Below are 25,408 nucleotides of genomic sequence, written 5' to 3' on the forward strand. Positions count from 1 at the left end.
GCCACTAGCCTCCTGCCCCCGGGCGTTAGCCGGGCGTTAGTCGAGGCGGGAAGCCCAGCTGCGGGGCACCCGGCTCGGGCTGCGGGCGGGGAGGGCCATTTGCCACCCATCCTTGGCCCCTCTGCCCTCTCTGTCCTCCTGCATCTCCAAAACGTAAGGGATGAGCAACAGATTGACCTCTTGGACTTTTTTTTTTTTTTTTGGTGCCTCCGGAATATTTTATAAGCATGCCCTCTCCCTCCTTAAAATAGAGCAGTGAGATAGTTCAAGCACGTTGCTGGAATATCTTAATAGGAATGCCAGTGAGACTGCGATAGGGCGCTGTTAAGATGTGTGACTAAGTATAGCCCCTTCAACTTCATTAATTAAAGAGAAGAAGTCATATGGACGGCTGAAAAATCTGCCTTCTAACTCTTAAATGTACATGGTAAGTATAAAGTTGCCTTTTGGAAGTTAGCTTTTACTGATATATACCCCAGATTTCAAGAAAAGACGATAGCATGCATTATTGTATTATTCAGAGTGCTAGGCACACAAAAATCAAACTTTGAAAGGTGAAGGGCACACATAAAACTAATTTGGCTTGTTATTTTGCATGTTATCCCACATTACAAGAGTCTTTAATTACATCATCACATAATGGTTCTTAATACACGTGCTCTGCAATCTCTGTTACAGTGGTAGAGCTGTACTTTTATTTCTGTTCCTTTTGTAACCCCATATTAATTTCATTCTCATTACAATCCATATGATCTTTATTGCCTTAGACTTTTAATGCAAATTGCTTCTCTCTCAAAGTATCTTTTAATAATTCAGTCAGCACCTATATATAATACAATATATTCACTTAAGATTACCTTGTCAGCAGAGAAGGTGCTTAATAATGAAGCTAATTTAGCTGCAAGTTGGCAGTTTATATATACCAACAGGTTTCCAGTGTTATTCTATTTACAGTTACATCTTTAATAAAATGGTTTAGTGTGCACTTTAAGTTACTTTAATTGAGTCTGTTTGACATACACAGGTCTAAAAGATGCTACAAATTTATAATAGAGGTTCTGGTGTGATACACAAGTGGTGGTGGGGGGGACAACTGTGCTGCTAGAGCTGAAATCCTAACCTAAACTGCTCAGGGTGGGAGTGGGGTAAGAGAGTAACTTGAAGGTGTCAGATTCAGGATGGAGGGAATAAAATGGAGAAGATCAAGGTCCGACATACCAAAAGGGCAGAAGGTACCTCTGAGCAATGCAGTAGATATTTAAGAGCATAGATGGTGTCAGTCTAGCTGTACATCGTCTTCAGAGGTCATGGTAGCCTGCTTAAGGCTACTCCACTGCTAGCCAGCTTGGAGGAGGTAACTGCTGGGGCCAAGTGTCCCTACATCTTCCTCTCCCTACCCCAGATGTGGGACAAATTTTCTGGTCTATTTACCCTTAGCCACTTCACTCAGCGGCAGAATTTGACCAAAGGCATTGATCCATTACCCAGGAAGACTCCAGTTCACCACAGCAGGCTTCAGATCAGACCTGTAAATCTGAAAGGTGTTTTGCCAGATGTTTTGTTGTGAGGGGGAGTGTTTTACACTTTCTTCCCTATATTTTTCTGTTTTGTCTCATTCCTCTCCTCTCCTCTCCTCTCCTCTCCTCTCCTCTCCTCTCCTCTCCTCTCCTCTCCTCTCCTCTCCTCTTCTCTCCTCTCCTCTCTCCTTTTTTGTTTCTTTTGGTTGGTTGGTTTGGTTTGCTCTTCTTGGATTCAGCTCCTGTTGCATTTATGAGGGGAGTAATATTCTTTCCCACTGATTTTCATGTTAACAGTAGCTGTCTGTTAAATGAAGGCAGTGCAGTAGATGAACACTTAAACTTAAATTTAAGGCTGTTTGATACTTCCAGAGGAATGTCTTCTGTTTTGTTTTCTCACTTAAAAGATAACAAATGGAAAGGATCCCAAATAATATGTAAGCGCTGAAGAAGTTGCTTCCAAGAAACAGAACCAAATTTCCTCTTTGTTATACTGGCATAGCTTCTATGGAGCTGTATCAGGGCCAGAAGAGTTTATATACACATGGTGTACAAACCAGCATGCATTCAGCAAGCCAATGTTGTTATTAAACCTCAGAAATTATTAATTACAAAATATAATGGAAGGGCAAAAATATGATAACAGACATCAACACATATTTCATAAACCGAGTGCAGACACATTCATTTCTCATGTAAAGCTACTTTTTCTCTGAAGATTTTATTCTTGGCTTCCTTTATCTCCACCTTTCTTTAAAGAAAACATTTTTATGGGTATCACAAGTACTGCTTTTACTTTGTTCTGAATTGCAACTGCTGTTTCCTTTTTTTCCCCCGTACAATATCAAATCACCTTTCTCTACTTTAGGCATACTTTTTGTGTGTGTATGTCTTTTTGTTTTTTTCGTTATAGGCTGTTATCAACTCAAACCTAAATGTCCAGAAAATATGCTTCTGGGTTCCAATCCTCTTATCTTTACTCTAGAGTGTTTTTTATTTCTTCAGGTTCTTAACCATGATGTTTTTCCCAGTCTTCTTTAGCTATATATTACAGACGGCCCTATCAAAATACAGTCAAGCTCTTGCTTGTAGTTGTCTCATTTTGCCATTAGAATATCATTATACTCTACAGGTCTAATCAATTTTTGCATGCATTCATTCCAAACTATTCCCAAATCTATTTTCTTTTGTTTGGCAACTTTTGACAATTTGCAGTTTGGTGCTTAATGTCTCTGCATTTTCTTCTAGCCCAGAGTAACTGAAGCATTAGAATGAGTTCACTGTGCCTGGATTTGACAGCCTATGGCACTATTTTGGCACAAAAGCCTGGCTTTCTTAGGGTGCTCAGTCCTTTGGGGAGCAGTTCTGCATCATGAAGGTGCTGTGCAGAACCCTGCTGTCCTGGCAGGGCTTGCAACGGGCTGGTCCCTCCTGCCAAGGAGAGTTCCTGAGCAGCCCCCCTTAGAAATAAATGAAGTCCTAAGCCATAAGGATTTCTCTGGTGACTTCTTCCAGAAGATCGGGTGAATCTGCTAGCAGATTTGCTTCCTTTCCTCCTTCCGTCCTTCCTCTTTCTTTTCTAACTGCCTTCTGATTGGCGTTTTATTTTTCTCTCGAAGGCACCCAATGCCTTTTCCTGCACTGTGCTTCTCTCTGTCTTGCCGTGTGTGACGTAAAGCTGGGGTGACCTGATGGAGAATATGATGAACATCTATTTTGTCATTCACTCTGACATAGTCTCACTACTATGTCTTCCAAACACCTGACTTTAGCTAGCATTCCATGTTAAAAACAGTGCCCTCAGGCATACATGCCTGTGCCATCAATTTCTTTAGAAGCAGCAAGTGAGAATTATTCTACAAAATGTTCACAAGTTTTAGATGTTTTCCGTAGATTCATGTTTAAGTTACACACACAGTGTCAGTGGAGGTTGTAATATAGAATGTTTAACGTTTACATGCTAAGGAACTTAACTGCCTTTTTGCCCAAATAGCTTCCTTCACAACAGGCACATGCCACTGTATGCTCTGAATGGCATGTCCTTTCAAAGAAGCCACTATTTCAGCAAATTAACATAAGCACAAATCAGATATATTGGTAAATTGCTAAACTATTTAGAAAATTAATATTAAAATACTATATCTTTTTAAAACATATCGAGTGTAAACAGCTATTGCTTGCTTGCTTTAGGTTGAGATTATTTTATTTATAAGCCTACATGTAGATTCACACAGAAACATTTTCGAACTATAAACTTGCCTTTAAAATTGAGAAAAGAAGCATGAATCAAGTATCTCTGTATGTTAGCCTACTTTTACAATTACAAAGAATACTCTGGAATGTTCCCTGGTTTCAGAAATTGCTTTGCTTTATAACATCCTGATATTGATATGTGTATTTTGTATGCCTAAATTTCTTTTCTGTGGCATGTGAACGTTCATGTGAAAATGCCAACACATACGCACCCACCACATGAGATCTGGAAAGGAAAAGATGCAATGTAGCAGGGCTCTTAGGTGCATACCTAACTTTAAGTAGCCTATAAATCAAACTTGGTGGGACTGTTTATATAGTTATGTTTTAGGCATATACTTACATTTTAGGCACATACTTATATTTCATGCTGAATTGGGGCTGTAGCTTCTTGTATTATATTTCCAAAATGTCTAAACATTAGAAACATGCAAATACATTCAACGGTACACTCTAAATAAATAAATAAATAAATAAATTTCAGGTTTATGCAGCCAGAGAACAGCCCCACCTTGATGACAGCATACTGACTTTAATATTATGTATGAAAGAAGAAATTATTTCTTAGAATTTTTGAAAGATTTAACTCAGGATTTCTTAAACTTATGTTTATTATTTAGAAACGGATATCAGTTACCTTCCATGTTGCTTCATAGTATGTATTTTAAAATATACTCAAAGATAGACATAAATATATAATGAATGATAGCAGAAGACATGGACATATGGGAAGACATCACAGGAAGTGAGCTTGCAACCAGGCTTGGTATGATGCTGACAACTCTTTCACTGCCATTGTGCATGCAGAAACCAACCAACAACCAAGCACATCACATTTTATGACAATGGGAAAAGCTTTTATGGAATGCCTAAGGGGATATTAACATGCCCTATGACACTGTATTTAAGATGTAATTAAGAATTTTCAAAAGTTTGAAGAAGAAAATGAAAAGTCCCATTTTCTTTCCCCTTTTTGCTTCACCTATTTAAAATTATTTCAAGCCAAGCAAAAGAATTGTAAAACAAAGATTCAGCCCAGCACGGAAGTTAGGACACTGCTTTGCACTGCTCATTACAGAGGAGTTTATGGACTTTTCCAGACTACTGCTTTTCTTCATGGACAAGTCTAAGGGACTATTTTAAATTGATGTGTGAACCAAGGATGTTTATATTTGCAAAGACATTTATAAATACTAACACCCACAGGACTAGATGGTATTCATCCAAGACTTCTAAAGGAACTCAAAGGAGCACTTGGTACTTTCTTTTTTCTTATTCTCATTCCGTTTCCACAACTGACAAACTACAGGATGGATAGATGCAATATAACTGCTCATATGTACTGAAAAGGAGGGAATCCTTTCTTTTGTATGATGAGTTTCAGCAAGGCAGTACTTTGAGTTGTTGGGAGAATATTATATGGTCCAATGAGCCAGTCAGAACATGGTTATATTTTTTCAACTCCTTAACATCATCAGCAAAAGAAACTGAGACACTTAAGGGCTTAAATGGCCAGAAATATGTCACCTCGATCAACCTAATAATATATATAAAAGCACACCAGGAGAAGGGAATAAGGAAAAAAGATAGAGTTAACTAATACTGGATCCTTAATGGATGCTCTCAGGCTCTGTTATATCTAAGAGTCTATGTTATGGTCTTCAGGGTCTATATTTTAGCACTCAGCTCCAGCTTGAGGCTTTCTCTGCAGTGAAAAATTAAATGCTCTTGCTTCAGTATAATAACAATAATAATAACAACAATAACAACAACAATAATAATAATAGCAAAATCCTCTAGCCGCTGCCCTCTCACACAGATCTTCAAGGACAGGATGGAGCAGGGAGAGACAGCAGAAGTCAAACCCTTCTCTCCACTACAGCCTTGCCTCTTCCAGCTGATTGAGTTATCTCACTGCTCCTTCCAAGTCTCCCATGAGTGCCAAATGCCTCGTTTTCTTGTTGACCCAGGCAGTCTCTTTTCTGTGCTACATCTCTGTTCCCTGTGGAGGCATCAGTGGTGTCAATGTCTGCCCAGCCTCTCCATAGGCAGGGCAGGGTGCTGGGAGCAAAAAAGCAATGCAGCAACCTTGCTGTGCAGCAACAGCAGAGTGCACACGAGGTGGCACCTCTGTAATGTCTCTGTCTTTGGCCAGCAATTTTGGCAAAAATTGTCCCACTTGCAAGGGACAGAGATTAAGTGACTTCTGCACCAAACACAGCAGATATCACTGTATACCATGTGGAAGAGGCAAGTCTGGGGTTTGGCACTAGTCACAAGCCAAATATGCTAACTGGCATGTCTTCCAAGCAAGACCTGAGAAGGGGGTTCTTATGGTATTTCAGATTTTCTTATCAAAGTGTAATCCCCTGGTAATATGTGCTGCAAGCACCCATGATCTGCTTGAAATTAAGCCCTCTGCTGTGGTGGTCCTGTTAGTGAAAGGGTTGAGGTGTTTACATGGCTCTGGATCCAGGGAATCCAATACAAAACCTGATTTGTTCATTGTATAGGTAGAGAAAATAATTTTCAAATACGGAAGGCAGCTGCTGAAGGAGGGTGTTCACTGTTAGTAATGAAAAACAGATTAGGAAGGCATTATTTACACTTGATAAATCAGAAATGGCATCAAAGAGAGCTAGTATTACAAACTATTAATGAAAGACATAATAATGAAACAAATCACATAATAGATCACAACGAAGTGATTCAGTGTAATGAATACTGATACTAAGTAAGTGAACTGTGCATTCTGGGGATACAATTTCAAATCCATTCCAGTGTGCGTGGTAGCAGTGTGAGCAAAAAGAGTACTTTGAGAAGAAATTGACTCTGTTCTATTGCTCACTCTGATCACATCCACACCTTACATTAGCTCTCCTTTTGATGACGTATAAAGTAGATAAAAATGACGTTACCTGCCAAGACCCATTATATGTGTTTATTATTTTTTTGTGTCAAAGTAACAACTGAAATCTCATAATCCATGCAGATATCGGCCAACGCTCCTCATTTCACAGAATAATGCGAGTAAATAAGCACTAAACGTATTAAAAAGACAGCCAGACAATGTTTCATCAGCACAGATTAGAAACTCATTTAATTCTTATAATTATAGAAAGTACATTGCTGCTACAGAATATAGTAGTGCCTTGAGGGTGAAACAGGTCTAAAATTCAGATTTTCATATAGATTTTGAATTTTGGAGGTACTAAAGGTGGAGCCTTTGATTAAACAGAGGGATGCCCTATGTAGCTTATATATAATATTTGTATTCTGATCACACACATGAAACTTCAGGTTGTGTGCAACTGATTATTTCATTTCATACTCATCTGTATCCTAAACTCTTTCTGAGTCAATTCTGTCAATGTCAAAGATTACTAAACCAAAATTAATTTGTGATTTTATAGCTAAATATGTTTCTATTTATTGTGCATTTTCCAAAGAATCGGGCTTTTTTTAAGTAAAGGCATTCACACGTATAGCACTGGAAAGCCAGTTAGGTGGCTAAAATAGGCACTGCAAAAGTCATCAAGCTGAGCAGGGAGCTGCCTAAGCCTGCCAGTAAGCTATTGCAATGTTACTGATAACAGCCTCTCCTAAGAGACCCTTTGAATCTAAAGGTTCTCAGCTGAGGTTCTGGCTCAGCTACAAGATTTTACAATCAAATGTCAGTGGGAGGCTTACTGACACAGGGTGAACTCCTGAATAACAAATTCTTTATTACTCTCTGTTATGGTCTTATAGAAAAAGGAAGCAATGTATGGTAAGGCTGAAGAGTTGTGCAGTTTGTTTGGAAAATTATTTTGAGAAAATCTAAATTTTAATAAATGTTGAAATTGAAACAGATTTATCAAATTAATAAATATTGACAGATTTGACCAAAGAGCTAAATTTAACTTACCCACAAATTATTACTGAAATAAAAATGTTTGAGTATGTTACTACATATGTCTACCATTATGAATGCTCAGATCAAGCCCACAGAGTCATGTTACAGATTTAAATTTCTGTTTTCTAAATTTCAGTCATGCAAAGTTTTTGAGCATCTCTAATAGGATTGGAATGCAGTGTTCACATTAGACATGTTTAATTTACTGTGATGTTTTTAATGCATTGTTTTGACATTCTTTCACAGTAATTACAATACCTTCAGAATTATAAAATACAAGTAAATCAAATCAGCATGAATTTGGAGAAGCAACACACTCAGAAAGAATCAGAAATCAAGCAGCTGTGGATAAAGTTGCACTACGGTGCGGCCATCACTTTCATCTTCAGCAAGCCACCTTAAGGGAAAAACATAAAAACCTGTCAGAGATACAGCACATATAAAACTTAACAAACAGGCAAATCATGAGAGCCTGCTTCTGCACCTTTGGATTTCTAGGAGAGTTTTTACATTGGATTATACAGAAGCAGTAACCAACCTGAAGAAAATCGTATTTTTTTTTTTTAGTATGCGTATATGCATAATTTAAAAGTGTAATTGACTTTATATTTATAAAATATACATTCATTTTATTTGTTGGTCATATAGGTGACAAGTAGATTGTTTCATTGAGTCGCATAAAATCAGGATAATTTAGAGTAAGGAAACCTGTTCTGTGATAGCAAATTATTGTCCATGTATTCCATTCCAGAGACTGGTTATTTCTCATATCTCCTTGTTGGCTCACAATATACTGAGTTGTATGGTGGGCCTGATCCCTGCTCTGTAAGAGCCTATGGAGGTTTTACTATCGACTACATGGGAAATAGGCCTGAGTCCAAAGCTCAGGTAGATTGATGTTAACTGGAACCATGGAGGCAATGATATTAATTTCCAAAGAGAGTTAAAAAGCTTCTAACACTTTTGCAAGGTTTATGACAGACTACCTGATGTGATGTCTGCTAAGGAGCTACTATGGGAGGGATTCCCAGCCGGTATAGCAATAATGTAGCTCACATCTGAAGTTGCACCATTGAACAGCTGGGAGATATGGCTGAAGCCAAACGGTTCCAGGCTGAAACACAACTAATCTTGGCAGATAAAATTGCTTATGGAAGTCCCAGAGCCAAAGAAAGGTGTGACGTGTAAGCTAGACAACAGGCATTTAAATTAGTTAGTAAAGGATGCCCAACTCCTTTCAGGTTTCTCAGTGATTAATGTCTTTTAGAGACAGTATTTGCATCAGAGAAGTCTTTTCTTTGTGAGAGAATGAACCCATTCCCCATTTACGCAGTAGGCTACAAGAGGAGAAGCTCCATGTCTGAGCTGGAACAGTTCAGGATCCTGTATCCAAGGAGTGCCCCATAGCCTCTGGGTCACCGAGTACTCTGGGGTGGACGTGCTAATCTTTTCTACTGAAACTCTTCTATTTTGAGTAAGTAGGTATACATTAAGGTAAGGACATGACTCTAACCCACCAAGGTCCCAGTTAAATGTCCTAGTCAGCAGTCTGTACAATCAATCTGTGTCAGTCACTCCCCCACATCAACAATGTGATTCAAGTTCTTGCTCCAAATGGGTCTCTTACATACCTTTGTGGTTTTACCATAAGACTTTAAATAAAACTGGAAAAAAAAATCTCTGGAAAAAAATGTTTGTTGCAAGCTATCTTTTTCAAGAATCTTCCTCTGACTGGTGTGGTCTGAGAACTCTTACAAGCAAAAGAGGTGGAGTGACATCGACTGAAAATCCCATCATGGATTGTGTTGCACACCTGAGTGATATTGTGGTCTAAGGACGTTTGCTCACCACTAACCTAAATTTAGGTATCTAGAAGATCAGATAGTATCTGAGCATGTGTTTGGAAGAAGTTTAATTAAGGGAAGTTTAATGTTGTTGGAAGAAGTTTAATATTGTTGAGTTTGGTAAGACCTACACATTCTCATGACATAGACTGTTGAGTCCAACTGACTATCCAAGAACTAAAAAAATGTTGCTTTTTTGGGTTCAGGATTAGGATTTGGCTTCCATGAATTGTCACGTTTACGGAAACGTTTAAGACAAGGATAAAATTAAATATTCTTGGCTACCATTTCTGTTTTCAGACCACCAGGCAACCTAGATATAGGGAACTTGTAAGTTTTCACACTTGTCTGTTCTCCAGATGCATTAAAAACCTATTTTACACTTAGAAAGATATGAATGTGTTTGCTTCTGTTGTTTACTCTGAAATGCTTTAAGCTATAAACTGTATACTGTAGTGAAAAGTCACTCCGAACATACCTTTCAATTTAATTTCCAACTTCTGAAGGTGGATTGCTTCAGTTTGATGCAGACTGAAGTGGATCTTCTTTTTGTACATTAGAAGCCCTTTACCCCAGCACCTCTTTATCCAAATAAATGTCTAAATTTAGATCATTATCCTCTTACATTACATTGTAAAAAGGTTTCATCTTTATCCCATTTGCTGAATATATCTCAGACCCATACCAAGCAGACGTTGAAACAGAAGGATTTTAATGTTGCTTTTACACAATAAAATAAAAAACCACTACTTTTTCTCCAGACTTGTATCTATACTGCCATATCTTACCATCCCCCCACCGTCCCATATCTCTGATTCCCTCCCATGCCTGTTTGCATACCCATGATATGCTTGTCAGAGCTACATATGCACTAATACTTGTGTAATGGTTCACCAGACAGCTTCTGCCTCTTGAAAATGGCATACTAATATCTTCTTTTGGCAAAGGCACTAAACTATGTCTCTCCCTCATGCAGTCATCCAGTTTTAATAACTTGGAAAAATATAGTGTCTTCCTCTAAATATTCTTCTGAAAAATTAGTTTGAAATTGGCCAAAGGGTTCAAAAGTTACTGGGGATGGACTGATAGGAATTAAAAAATTCTTACTGTTTTAGGAAACCAGAAGAGAAACAACTGAGAGACTAAAAAGACTACTACTAATCCTTGTTAAAAAGTAAACAGTAAACAGGGTGATGATGAACTGATCTACTGACCTGTTACAGTTGAAGCAATACACTGAATTCCTAGATGCATCTGTGATTTCTACTTTTTCCAGAAACCAGCCGCTTGCTGTAGAAGGAAAAAAAGAGCAAATTTAATATAACCAAAACACAAATAAAGCATAAGAAAGGTTTCTGATTTCATTTCCAAACCCTGGGTGGTTCAGTACTTCCAAATGTATTCAATATCAATAATGAAACTGTAATGTAGATAATTCAAATGACTACCAACTTCTCTCAATTTTACAGAGAAGGTCTTTGATGTTTTTGACAGAAAATATAAAGGAAGATTTTTATTACAACTTAACTCATTTTTCCACATTGAACAGAACAAGCAGTAAGACAAATGAAACAGAGTGCATGGTAATACTGAATACATTTTTGAAATCCCATTTTGCCCTTTTTGGTACTCTGAAGTACACCCTGGTGGGCTTTGATTTTCAGTGTCCACCAAACAATAAAAACGGATAGACTTTATCAATACATGTATTTTCTTTAATGATAACCCAAGCCCTTAAACAATAGGAAAACAGAAATTCTATTACTCTTTTCTAATTAATATATTTATATTTATATAAACCAAGTGGTAAATGTGAATGCTGCTCATATCCATATTTCTTCATCAGTAGTGATTCAGAATAGCATTTCCATTTAGGCCAACACTCATCTCTGGTTTAGCTTTAACAATGTATTTAATATCTGCTATAATCTCCTTTTTTGCTGTGTGAAAAATACCTTCATTATTGTGTTATAGAATGTTATTCCATAGAATATTAAAATATGAAGATTTTTAAAATAAAACTTTATTATAGAAATACAATGTTTGGGCTGGAATCTTAGTCATGTTTGCCAATGCAAATACTTAATGACAACATTTAAAAACTAATTAGGATCATACTGCTAGTAGCTGAAAACCTTTTGGTATTCTTTGCATGTTCTAGAGATAAAACACTATATTCTAACAAATTATTTTGGTTTTCAAATATTTGGACAAAGTACTAAGTAGGCTAAAACCAATAAAAAATTTGTAAGTAGGATAAAAATATAATATAAAAATAGTTGCAAATTGCAGCAATTCAGATGAAACATAAAGGCATAGTGATGCTTCTCACTTTTCATGGACATTTTCAAACAATTAGCTAGTATAACTAGGCCATGAAGGTGTCTACATTTTTCGTCTTCAGTTCGTAAGAGTCATTTATTGATATTGTGAAGTACCTTTGGAACTCTTTTAATGAAATATTGTGAATGGTTTAATATATCATAGACTCTACTTGGAATATATGACCTTTCATGAAATCTCTGCAATTCAGAGTCAAGATTATCAGCAATAAAAATTTACAGTTTCTCAAATTTACACGGCACTTTACAAATGAATATAAAGGTATGTTTGCTCTCTTGAAAAGTTTTAAATCTAATGCTTTATCCTTTATTGACAAAACTCCAACAGGCCTCACTGAAATCTCCAGGTATGGAAAAATCTAGAGCCAGCTAGGAAAGATTAGCAAACAGATGAAACATTTCAAAGAGGTGTTACTTTTGAGGATGCTTGTGAAAATTACAGCTGGTGTGACAGAAGACACTTGGAGATAATTTCAGAGAAAAATTTAGAGGAAGGTAGTCATGGATGTAAGATGAATCAACACACACCAGCTGTGCTAGGAAGGTAGTATTAACAACTATGTGATGTTGATCAGGACACAGAGAGGAAAGATAATCATGCTGTTGATAGTTTGGGACCCAGGAAATACAAGTTCAACCTGTATTTCCCCTGCAGACTTCTGCGCAACACTCAAAGCGCTAAAAGTCTGCCTGTGTGGAGTTCCCTTCCCAGATCAGTTCTAAGTTGAATTGTGTGCATGTACAGCAGCTAACACGAAGGAGATGAAAGTCAGCAGGAGGGCTTTGTTTATTATAGGTATTTCAACAGGTTTGGTGTTTTTTCTTTTTGAGTTTTCAGTACCATCACATGTACAACATGACCGGGTAGTTACCTGTTCGGCTTTTGCCTAAATAGGAACTGCTATTTGCAGAATTTTGCTTGGTTCATCCTAGATATGATAAACCCTTGCCACCTTATAGTGGCTCATGCACTTAGATAAATCAGGTTTTATTAAACCTAAACCTATTTCTTTCAGATATGTTAAGCAAAATTCACCTGACTAGAACATCTCAATACAATCAGACCTTTTTGATGCAAGCCGTACATTGCCTGCAAATTCTGTTTATATATTTGTATATCTCTAGGGGTTTTTTAGCACCATTAAATGTAAGCTCAAAATATTATATACCCTAGTGTCCCATCTTATTTTTTTGTAAAATTCAGGTTTTAGAGATTACGTGTAATACACTCTACATAGAAACAGTTTCCATTGTCATGTGTGGGTATGTACTATAGCCACAGCCTAAATTAACATCAGGGCAAGACCTGGTGCACACTAGTGTTCTCCTCATAGTTTAGTTTTCACAAGAAGAAAAGCCATATGCATGTCAGAGGGAGCTACAGCATGCTTTGACCAGAGTCCCAAACTTGCCCAAACATTTCTTAGATAATGTTCAAAGCATGGAAAGTTTAGCCTGCAGTTTGAAAATTCAATCCTATGTTATTTAAGACATCTAATAGGAGTTTTGGCTGAGCAGTGTTTGAAGGATAAAACCTTCTGAGGTTTATGCTAACTAGATCTCTTCCCTGTTAGAAAAAAAATTCAAGGTAAAGTCAAGGGAAATGTGATAGAGACAGAGGGGGGTATAAGCAAGAGCAGTCAAACTGACCTCATTTGTGTACAGATTTGTATGAGCTAGCTGTAGCAGTAGCAGGACTTCAAAAACCTTTCCAAATGTCAGGCAGATCTTTAAGCAGTAGATTTTTACAAGGCTGTTGAACGCATGCAGTATACTCACCAAATCCTTTCCCATCGTGACCAATTTCAATTGAATGTAGGCTTCCTAATTTTTTTGTCTTAATCTTGAATGTATCAACCTTTAATATTAAAATACAGTTATTAAAAATAATATACCAATATCTGGAAACTTATACATTTGTTTAAGTCAGTTCTGAGACTAATTCAAATGTAATAATACCAATTCAAAATAGGTGGCTGACACCTGATGTGGTTTACTTTCCATACTGAAAGTATAGATCCTCTCTGATCTAGATCTCAGTTTAAATATGAAAGATTCGCTTTTCAACTTATAGTAGGACAATCCCTACCTCTTTCCTGAGTTTCATATACCAAAAAAATGTTTTTGCTCTCTTATGAATTCTCAACTGATAAGACTTCCAAAATGTCTTCAGTATATGATACATAAATATATGTTCAAGAACATAAAAGATAAAGGCTTTTACTACATGTACCACTATCTCTCTCAAATATTATATATTTTAATTTAAAATATTACTTTGTTTCATATTACAGATTTTTTAAAAATGAGATTCTTTTTTCATAAGACATTTGACATCACTGGCTACCCATTGACTTAGCTGGATTGCTAACAGGATTCCTGTGTATCTGCTCTTCTTTTTCAAAGAGCAATGACATCTCCTGTGTAGTACTAGGCAAAAGGAATTACTACTCAAGACACTTTCTTACTTGCTCCTTGTGCCTATAGGTAACTAGATTTATTAACCTCCTCAGTATGGAAGGCAATACATGGGTAAAGATCTTTTAGAAGATATTCACAGACATCCTGGCTGAAGAAACTCGGACCAACTGCAAGTAAAAAGATGTTTAGTACTGCTGGAGATAATGAGGTAGATCTCATAAGGAAGATATTTTAACTGGAGTTTTAATTATTCAGTCATTACCTTTCAAGAAATCCACAGGAGAAAGATATGGAAAATATATTTATTTCTTGCTACATAAGGGTAACCATCATTATACTCCATTGCACAGGTGGTGAGAAAATGGAGCAATTCCTTTGCCAGAGTAATATGTTTATTAAAATAGGAGAACATTCTGCTAAGGTACTAGGACATCATGCAGAGAATCAGCATTCTTATGCAAATATCTGTATCTGAACGAGGGGTCTCTGAATAGCCTAAAGCATGATGGATATCAGAATCAGGTTGATGTGCATGGCTCCATTTTATCTGGTTATAGGCTTATACATTCAGTGAGGCTCACAGCATCAGTTTCCATGGCAAAGTAAAATGATGGGATGTAAGAGACTGATGTGTTCTCAAGCACAACATTGAAAGTTTGTGCAACAGCAAGGGATATTGCATGTATATGCACATGCACAGGTAATGCATGTTGTGCATTTCAGATCAAGGAAATGCATAACTGGACAGATAAGTGGATGCAATATGATGATCTGTTTGGGACAAAGAGACAGAAGAGCAACACAGTCAGCTAGATATGATAGAAGTAAAACGTCCCTTGGTTACTCTGGTGAAAAGGCGAAATACAGAGATAGCTGAGACTGTATCTCATCTAGTGATGTGGAAAACAGGATAAATGCCTTAAGTTCCATAAAGATCTTGCATAGATTTAAAGTTCGCTTTCCTGGTCCAGAAATGGACATATCCTATAAAATCTATGTACTCACCTTTCCTCTTTCAAAGGGGTCTTGATGCTCCAGTGACTGAGAGAGCTGAAATACCTCAGATTTGTCCTCATTCCCAAATAAAATAATATGCACATTGGCATCAGTCCCTGCTCCCCTTTTATCACCTGTGTATACTTTAATAGTATACTCTGACAGATTTCTTGCTTGGCTGACTTCTTTATGTAAGTTGTTATCTGTGTCATTCTTTTGTTTGTCTCCTCTAATAACAAAAGATACCGGGATTTCTCTCTGTATTTCTTGTTTATTTGCATCCACAGAAAGTGCTCTGAAAAACAAGACCGCATATGTTTTTGTAGTAAATCATATGTTAAATCAAAAAACCCTTATGAATTTATGTGGGACAGTTAAAGATGGACTTATTTTAAAAATACCCATTGACTGAACCACTCTGTGAGAGTCATTTTAATTCAATGCCCGCTCAGTGTTTTCAACTATTATACTAGAAAATGACTAAAAAATTACTAGCTTTACATAGTGTACTTACTCATTCACTTCAAATACATAGATAGGATGCTCCTTTACAGCTTCTTTCAAATGCAATTTTTTAATGTCCAGTTTGCAGTCTACAAAGAAGGAAATAAAGTATAGTGAAAATGTTCTACTGCATATCAAAGAATTAGGTAGAGTCTGTTGTTTATATAATGGTGTCATTCCTACTATATTAAAACATCATTTATTAATTCATTTATGAGTACCAACAATTGACTTAAAAATCCTGGAATCATCATAACATTCCTAATTTTGTTCCCATTTGAAACCTGAACTTAGAAATTTAGGAGTAAGCTTTTCCTTTGTCTTAGTGAAGCAAAGGAGTGTTGTCCTCAGCATCCTTGGACAGATGTGCAGAAAAGATTCAGCATGACTCAGGCAGGCACATTTGAGGAGGAAGAGCAGAAATACATATCTGGTGCTTCCTCCTCAGTGACGGGTTGACAAGAAGGTTGGAGCTCCATTCCACATGCAGCACAAAGAGGATCTCATGAGGTGGCAGATGAAGGAAGTTCAGCAATTTACTGTATACCTCTGCTGTTTGAGAAAGTTTGTTCTCTGACTTACAGTTCCTTTTGAATTTTTGCGGGGGGCTTCAGCTACATGCTGTCTATAACACTGGCCTGAATCTCTTGCCACTAGTTAGTCATTAAGATTATTCATTTTCCCTTCTCTTCTATTATTTGTCCCTTCAGCCCTGTTCAGCAAACTGCATCCCAATGTCTCCTACTACTGTCCAAGTCCCTTTAATTATATCAATAGGAGTCTAAGTTAATAGGCTCAGGCTCCTGGGGAGGAATCCAGGACATTGTGTTGCACTCATGACCTGCCCAGACAGTGCATGGAGAGAGACAGAAGCTTTAGGAATGAATTTCAAACTGATCTTAAAAATCTGCCCAGATACTGGGAGAAGCATAAATGCATTAGAGCAACACTCTGCCTGGGCTGACCAGTCCTGCAGGGTACATCTGAATTTATACACTAAAGATCTCTTGCGTTTGGGGATTTTTGATTCAAAGTCTTGGTCCAAACTAGTCTCAGTCCAAACAAGTGTAGATACAATATGGATACCCTTACTCATCTAAAGTGCTTTATCATCTAAGTAACTCCTTCGGAAGAAATGTATAATACATCTGCCCAATCCTTTCTTCATAACACACACAGAGCCAATGAGCCCCAAAGTCCCTCCTTTGGGAATTGTGTTTTCAAACCTGACTGGAAAAATCTTGCCTGTCATGCTCTCTGTGGTGCCCTTTGGCAACATGCGATCGCCATATTCAATGATTGTCAGTCAGACAGATGGCCATAGTTAACTTGCACAACTGAAGGTGTGGGAAACAAAAGCAGTGAGCTATACGCCTTGCTCCCCAACAGCAGCATGGCAGGGCTGTCCCTCTCCTTTCCTTCCCCTCTATAGTAACTGCAGCTCCACACCGTGCCCCCTCTGAAGGCCCCAGTGGCTGAGGTAGACTGTGCTGTGGTGCAGGATGTGTTCACCAGCCAACCAGTATGTACATGCTTACTGCTCAAATGTCTTTGACATCTATACACATTTTACAGATTTGGTTGAAATTGGGTAGTGAGTCTAAAAGGTTATTATGAGGAGCCAACAGATGGGCAAAGAAAAAAGAGAGGTAAAGTGCAAACATAGAACCCTTGTTTTCCTAGAAAACTGTCTGAAAATGGTCAACTGTAACACATAGTAAGTAATGATTTGCAATTATATAGCAAATTTCATTAAAGGGCTTCAAAAAACTTTACAACTAAATCTTTGAATATTCTGTAGTAGCATGAAAGCCCTCCTTCAGATGAGGCAAAGAGATGTTAAAGTTATGATGTTTTTAATGAAATTCAGTGACAAAACTGCTGATTGCCTAATAGGGGTAAAATCCCCCTCTGAATGTCACAGGGAGAAAACAGAACAGGTGGGGAAAACTGTGGAAATAACTGAATCACAGAAGGACAATTAAACAATACCAGTTTCTTACGTGAGTTATAATTATTCTCCTAGATCACTTATTAATAGTTCATGTATTAATCGCAGAATATAATTATTCATCTTATTTTTTTTTTTCTTTCTTGTATGGAAAGGAATAGTTTACTTTCTTGATGCAATAATGATATAGCCTTTAGATCCAAGTATTTTAATGTGTCAAAATGTAGGATTTTGCTTTATAAAATATTACTTTTTAGCAAAAATAGTCAAAGAAATTAATTAGGATTTAACTCTGGCAGTGATTTCATTGCCTTTAACAGGAGGCTAGCTGTGTGATTCACATCACTGACTTTAGAGAGCAGCAAAAGTACTTTACCTGTTTTACTGCTGATCAAAAGAACAACTTTGTCCAGTTCTCCCAATTCAACAGCATCCATGATAACTAGAAATGACTAAAATAAAATTATTCAGTATTACAATCTTAAACTATATTACTTAATTATAGAGGACGATTTGAAAATAATATATGAGAAGTACAAGAATGGATTAAAGGGTAAATTTTAAAGTACTTTAAGACAGAGTACCTCATTGTCCTCTCCCTGCTGGACATTCTGCAACGACCAGAGAAGGGATCTGTCCCCTGTGTCACCGTGAGTACCATATATACATGCAGTCATATGCACTAAATTTCTCTCACTCAAAATATTTCTAGAAAATACTGTTAGATGATATGTAACCACTGCAATATCAAGCAGAAAGAGATCTTGTTAAGACTCTGCCACAACCTTGCACAGCCATTTGACAACATAGCAATGTGCAGTCAGATGTAATTAAAAATTCAAACACTTGAAAATGATAGTAAAATTCAAACCTTTTCCAATTTTCCCTTAATTTTGTCCTGTAACTGTAAACACTGGTGATGCTGACAACTTTACATTAAATTAGAGAAAAGCATGTCTATGCTTTATGCTGTTTGTAACAGTAGCGCATTATGGAAAAATTACCACAGTCAGTTGCTTTTTTCTTTTTAATGGCAGGTGCCTAAAAGATAAAATCCTAATAAGTCTCGGACTCATCAATCACTTTTGGGATCTTTACAAAGACTAACTTTAGCTAGGGAGACAAGTTCTTCAGACTTCATCATCTAAGAGAGGGAGAGAGAAGTTCCTCACATGTGATTCAGAGCACCTAAGTTGCTGCTTTGAACTTCACAATGATGGAGCACATCCACTGACTATAGAGGGAGCTCAGGAAGACAAGCCTACCTCAGCTGAAGTTGTCACCCATGAATTTGCGCTGTTTGTGATTTATGCAGGTTATAATTATTTAATTGAAGACACGATGACAACACCTGAACACCTTCAAAAGTAAACGCATACACAGAACATCCATTTATATTCATTTAGATTTTACTCATAGATCCAAATGATGTGACAGTTCTGAATATTTACCTCTTTTAATCATCTACCTATCATCTCCTTTTTATTCCTGTAGACACTGTAGTAGAAGGGGATGAATCCTGACCTTGCAGAAGACTTCTGTAGAATGTGGCTCAGAGCTTGGATCAGTCAGACACTTGTCCCATACAGGACTGCGTGTATAAACAGATTACCTATGTTTATACCTTTGTATAAACAAAGTCCAGGTAAAGCAGAGAACAAGTTGTTATTATCAGCTTTCAGATCTAATGATCATCTAAAGTACTGAGTTCACTACAAGAACCAGCTCTGTTCTATGGGCCTTGCCTGTTTCCCCAGCATCAGCAACAGGAGAGAGAGAACAGACCCTTGTTGCATGCCTACTGCAGTTGAGCAGGTGCATAGAAAGAAATCCATAGTACCAAAAAGGTATTTAGTTTTACCTATAGAGATAAAACTTAGTAAAAGCCTAAGTGGTAGAGAATACAGCTAAGTTTAAAATGGAAATCAAAAATTGATGCTGCCTAAGGAACAACAAATCATGGCATGGTAAGGTATAAGAGAAAAGATTAAATACGAGGACTCTAAGGAATATGGTGGGTGGTGTTACAACCAAGATGAAGAATCAGGAGAGGAAACAATATATTTGATCAGGGATGCAATGCAGTGAGTGGGTCACTACACAGAACAAAGAAACCTGTGCCATGCTATTTTTGGCTATAACTCTGATTTTCTAAGTGTTCTCTTTTTATTTTACTTGACCTCTGTTTTGCCACAGTCTCCCAGATCTGAAACTTGAGAAGTGAGGCTGGACCCGCCCTAAACAAGAGTGAAAGGATTTGGAAGGCTTGTTTCTTGGATTGCTGTGTCAGAGAGCAACAAGAGTGGGCCTGCCCACTAGGGTGGACAAGGCAGGAGCTGAACATGACCCCAGCACAGGCAGTGCCCTCACTGACCACGTAACAGCCCTGCAGCATCTGCATGTGGCAGGCAGAGCTGTCAACAGTCCCAGATGCAGCGAACAATGAAAAAGATCTGGGATCCATCCTGGTCGTCGAGACGGGAGCAGCAGGAGAAAGGGCCAGAGACAGGACTGAAAATAAGGCTACAGCATAGGTAAAAAGGTCCATCCAGAAGACGGGGTCAGAGAGAGGACTAGAGACAGACGCACATCTGACATAGCTCAGGCATGATCTTAAGTGGACATCCTATGCCCATCATAGCTGGAGGTTCCAGGTGAGTCTGGCCAAGGCAAGTAAGATCGATTGTCTTATCATGGCCCTGACACGCTGTAGTCAACTAGAGATTGAGTTGAATGAACTTTGGATCAGATTATACAGTGGATAGAACTGGCAGAGTACATTGTACAAAGAAGGGCAATTGAAGGAGACTAATGTGGGCAAGGGAAGAGGGCTAAAATGCCTACATGGTGGTCTTTGTTCCGCTAGTGGGATCAGGCCATCATAGGGCAAACATGGACAAGTAAGCTTTTATCTCTGTAGTGTACTGAATAGATTGGAGAGCGGAAAGATGAAAGAAATCTCTGAAAAGAAGTTACATACAATAAGGATAACATATATGAGTGTTACAACTCCATTAATTTTATGAAATTCTAATGATTTCATAACCTCAGTGTGAATTATGGCTCTGTGTTAACTTTGTGGAAATAATCAGCTATTTGAAAGTAGCGTAATATATTTTTATTTCACCTTTTCACTATTTAATTGTTTTGCCTTAAAAGCTACAGTAGTGCAAAATTCACCTTCTGTACAGCCCTGTATGTGAGAGAGAGAGAGAACACTGTTTCATCCCTGGGGGTTTCTGAGGCATAAGCATCTCAAAGGAAGGTACAGTGAAGAGAAACTATTTATGTATATACTCAGCTGGAGGCCTCTCCCTGTTAATACACCCAAAGGCACATGTGTGCACAGCCAGATCTCAAGGGTCTGCACTGTATTTTATCAACTGTGTTTTGATGGTTTCAATTAGCCATTAGCATATGCTTCATCACAATCCCAAGTACAAAATAAAAAAAGGAAAAGATAACTAAGAGATGAAATAGTAAGGCACTCTGTGAACAACAGAGCTGTATCTGAAATTTAACAGCACACAGCTTCTGGTTAAGGTGATTATGATCAGCTGCTTTCCATTCCAATTAACACAATACTGGGTTTGCTTTTAGCTGAGAAAAAGAAAACCAAGGAGAAAATAAATTAGATTTAGAAAGCTGACAGAAAAGTAGATCTCTTTTGCACAATAGATTGCAAGTAAGTTTGTGTGTAAAGGATCACTTTGAACTCCATGTGTGCCACCTGCTGTGGAGATGCTTAAAGCTCTCTTGGACATGAAATGGCAAAGATTTGGGGGAATATGTTTTTTCACTGTCCTCGTTTTTTTCTTCACTGGGCTTACAAATCCCTCCCTGAAGATTTCTAAAGCACATGTAGAAAGAAATAAATGCAACAGAGATGAGCTATTTTGTTTGTTTGTTCTTTTACCTAAACACATAGGTAATATAGTACCTATTCTTTTTTGTGTGATTTTTTAATCTTGTTTTTATCTCTTTTATCTCTTGATCTCAAAGTATTTTACAAAGATGGAAAATATTACCAAAAAAAAAAAGCAAAGAGTGGGGAAGTGATTTTTTTCAACAAAGACGTCAGTGACAGAGCCAGAGCCACTACCAAGGCCACGAGGGTTCCAGTCTCACTGCCCATTTATCACCCACACTGCATCTTTCTCTCACCATTTCTGTGTGCTTGTACGTGTACCCTAAATACCTCTGCATGTGACAGCGATCATTCTGTTGCAAGGGGCACACTCATGCTTTATGTTAATCTGAAGGTTCTCTTTGTTTCAATCTTGTGTATAGGAGATGAAAGCCATTAAAGCCCTCTTTTGTACCCATACTGTGCAAGTCTTCAAGTGAAAATAACAGCTCTAAGCAATATAAAATCTAAAGCCTAAATACAAAATTTAAATTTTCAGTTGCAGCCAAAATATGCAAAAAATCCCTCAACCCCTGTTAATTCTACTGAGATTACTTACATGCCTGCATTTAGACACATGCAAACACCTCATTGAAACTGGGCCATAAATTCCAATCCAAAGTGTATTGGGGTAGTGCATTTTACACCTACTTCAGCTCACTTTGGATGAAGTGACTTATTCTTCACCCAGGTAACTCATTTGTTTTCTGCATAAAACTCAGGCACAAATGATTTGAATATTAAGTATTGTTATTTGATCTGTTTATTAAACTGAGAATTATTCTGTCATGTGGTGGCATTCAGTAAGCATCACATTAGAAGAATATGGAAGATATGGTGAATTTTAGGTGAAAGGGTTCTTTTATTTTGCTTAACAAAGGTAACATATGTAAGACAATTATTGAGCTAATTTTAACAGGCATAAATATTTGGAGTGTATAAAGGTAATAAAGCCGATGCTTATATGTAGTTTTGAGCTGTTATTTACTGAGAATCTTGTTTGAAATGTGCAAACAAAAAATCGCTTAATAGTAAATGAGCTATAAAAAAATCATGTTTTAATGTCAGTAATATGAGCAGCTGAGGACTAAAAAAAGGAGAGTAGAAATATTGCAATATTGCAAGAAAGGGGTATTTCTTATAAACTGTTCTTTGTAGTGTACAATAATGGTTCTGTGCAATCAAATGAATATTGCATTTCCCACTTTATGGTACAGAAATTAAGCTGAGTGGATAGTATTTTCCTTCATACATTTTAAATTCTTATCCAGACTTTATGAATCATTAAATAAAGACAATAAAATTTTCTGTTTTGATAAAGGTTTCAGTTGTAATATTAGGACGTGTTAACCTCCTGGACCACTCTACTGCTTTAAAGTAGATTTATACCTACCAGAGAGTGCTTCTTTTAATGGCCACTCTACAGGGAATTCAATCCATCTGTCTCCATTAAGAGAAAGAGGAAGTGTTTTATTTATGGTGAGACTAAAGGTATCCAGGGTTGATGTGTTCTGCATTTTAAAGTGACAAAGAGACAACTGGGATATGCTGTTTTCCAAACTCTGGAGACCAAGCCTTACTTTATAAATCATTCCCAAATCAGATGTTAAATGTATCTAGGAAGCAACAAAACAATGAGTTAGCATCCAAACAGAGATACATAGATATATGCATAGCTAATTTACAGGAAGAGAGGGAGTTTTATCTAAAGGGGTCAGCACGGACCTAACCCCATTTACATCAGCCTTGGTGCTAAAAGTCCCATTGAGTTCAAAGGCAGCAGGACCAGGCTGACTGTAAGCACTTATGGAAATATTAGCTTTATACTCTAGGGGCATTCTTTGTAATTATTCTATCAAATTCAAATTACATACTGCACTGATTTCTAAATGTGAATACTTAATGTTAATGCCATTTAAATTGATATGCATTATTAACTATGACTATTTCTTGACAAAAAAAAAAAAGAAGAATATGCTTGATCATCATGAACTTGAGAAAGCCAAAAATTAAAAATGAAAACTGGTGTGCAACTGAAAATTTCAGTTCTGCTTTTCTTGAATATTTAAACAATAATATCTGCAATATTTACAGCACTACATGATTATTTCTCCTTAAAAGGAAACTGGAAGAAAATTTAAATATAGACAAATCTATATATTATTTTACATCATATGCTATTTGGTTCTTAGCCTGATGTTCCACTTTGTTTTCCATGGAAACCGGATTTGACTTGCCGTTGCTTCCATAAAAAACCATAACCAACTTGGATATATTTTCTGACAACTTTTCAAAGTCTGTTTTTGTTTCTTCTTGATGTTTTGTGAAATAAATCCTCCATCTGCCTTCTGAACAAAAGAAATAAGGAAAATAAAAAGGAAAAAAAAAGATTAAAGGTGTTTCTGTTTTCATATGTTAACCAAGGTACCTGAGATAAAATTCCCAAGACTTGTCTTAGTCTACATGGGGAGGATTAATACATAAGCACTTCATCTGCTTGCTGATCAGCTCCCTAAGTATATTGCCATTTCTTACTATTAAAAAGGGGAAAATATTGTCAGTACTAGTAAGTGTAATGACGTATTGTGATGAAAATATTCTCACATTATTATTTCAGAATTGATTAATAAAACAGTTGATGTAATGGCAGAAGCTATACCTGAATTCATTTGCTCTTTTCCTAAAGCCCAGGCAGAAATGCTCCTCCTCTCCTGAATTTCTAATTAAAAAAAGATTGAAGACCAAATTAATACTTTTGTAGAACAGTGTCTAAATGATAATAAATGCCTGTATTCATCTCTAGTGAGGCAATTGACTGAGTATTGTATCATTTAGATTAAAGATTTAACTAGGAAGTGTACAATGTGATTTTCTACTTAAGCATCATCTCCTACATATCATCCTATTTAATGAACTGACTCTAGAGCTATCTCTTTACTATGAAATGGTTGTAACATGAAGATTGAAGTCTTTTTCATTTTAAAGCGTTTCTGTTTCTTTTATACAATTTATGCTCTGGATGAATCAGAACTAATTGGATGTTTTTAATGCCCATTTTAGGGGCTGATGTTCCTCCCACTGACATCAGCTGCCATTGACTTCAGTGGGATTTGATATAGACCAAAACTACTTGTAAACATTAGATAGAGGGCTGAACCAAAGATGGAAAGCCTTCTTTTGAGCTCACAGCCAAGTTTGGATTTGCCAATTTTTGTATAAAAAACCTCACAGGAACACTTTCTCCTACCAAATCAATGCATTCTGGTAGAAACAGAAACTTTTTTATTATTATTTGAATAAAACCATGTTATATAACTTTACATTCACTAAATATTCCTATATTTTATTCAGAAAAGTCCCAACACACAATCTAAAACAAAGCTGAAATTATTTGCTTTTGCACAATAACAGCTTCCTCCTTTTATTTTCGGGTTTCAAATGATCAAAAGTTAGAGGTGATAAAGCAGAGGAAATGGATTGCACTGGAATTCTACTCAGTCTCAATAGGCTAATTGCTGGACAAGTACCAACATGCCAATGCCGCTGTGGCAAGCAGAGATGCCCTGGGAGTTAGGAGGAAAAGAACTAGAATATTTTCTGTAATCTAAGGACTCATCTATACTGTCTATTTACTTCTCTTAGGGGCAGGATCGTAAGAAATACATCAGTCTTAAAGGTACATACTGGGCTTTGGTTGCCTACTGATCTGGTTGGGGTGTGCTGTGGTTCCCTCCTGGCTTGCACACCAGATTGTGTCTGTATTGAAACCACAGCACAG

At 37.1% G+C, this 25,408-nt stretch overlaps 1 protein-coding gene across 1 annotated transcript in view; it reads right to left on the bottom strand.

Annotated features, from left to right (window-relative positions):
* Positions 1-7,992: 7,992 nt before the first annotated feature.
* The window catches only part of RP1 (RP1 axonemal microtubule associated), a 181,607-nt gene continuing 164,191 nt past the window's right edge, over positions 7,993-25,408 (bottom strand). Inside the window, exons 48-57 of the mRNA XM_072851227.1 lie at positions 24,290-24,349; positions 23,800-23,978; positions 23,024-23,246; positions 18,308-18,462; positions 18,100-18,175; positions 15,783-15,861; positions 15,278-15,563; positions 13,631-13,709; positions 10,724-10,799; positions 7,993-8,062 (exon numbers count right to left, since the gene is read on the bottom strand). Of these exons, the coding sequence (XP_072707328.1) occupies positions 7,993-8,062; positions 10,724-10,799; positions 13,631-13,709; positions 15,278-15,563; positions 15,783-15,861; positions 18,100-18,175; positions 18,308-18,462; positions 23,024-23,246; positions 23,800-23,978; positions 24,290-24,349 (1,283 nt within the window). The remainder of the gene's footprint in view (positions 8,063-10,723; positions 10,800-13,630; positions 13,710-15,277; positions 15,564-15,782; positions 15,862-18,099; positions 18,176-18,307; positions 18,463-23,023; positions 23,247-23,799; positions 23,979-24,289; positions 24,350-25,408) is intronic.

This window comes from Ciconia boyciana, chromosome 2, assembly GCF_034638445.1.
Source record: "Ciconia boyciana chromosome 2, ASM3463844v1, whole genome shotgun sequence".
NCBI lineage: Eukaryota > Metazoa > Chordata > Aves > Ciconiiformes > Ciconiidae > Ciconia > Ciconia boyciana.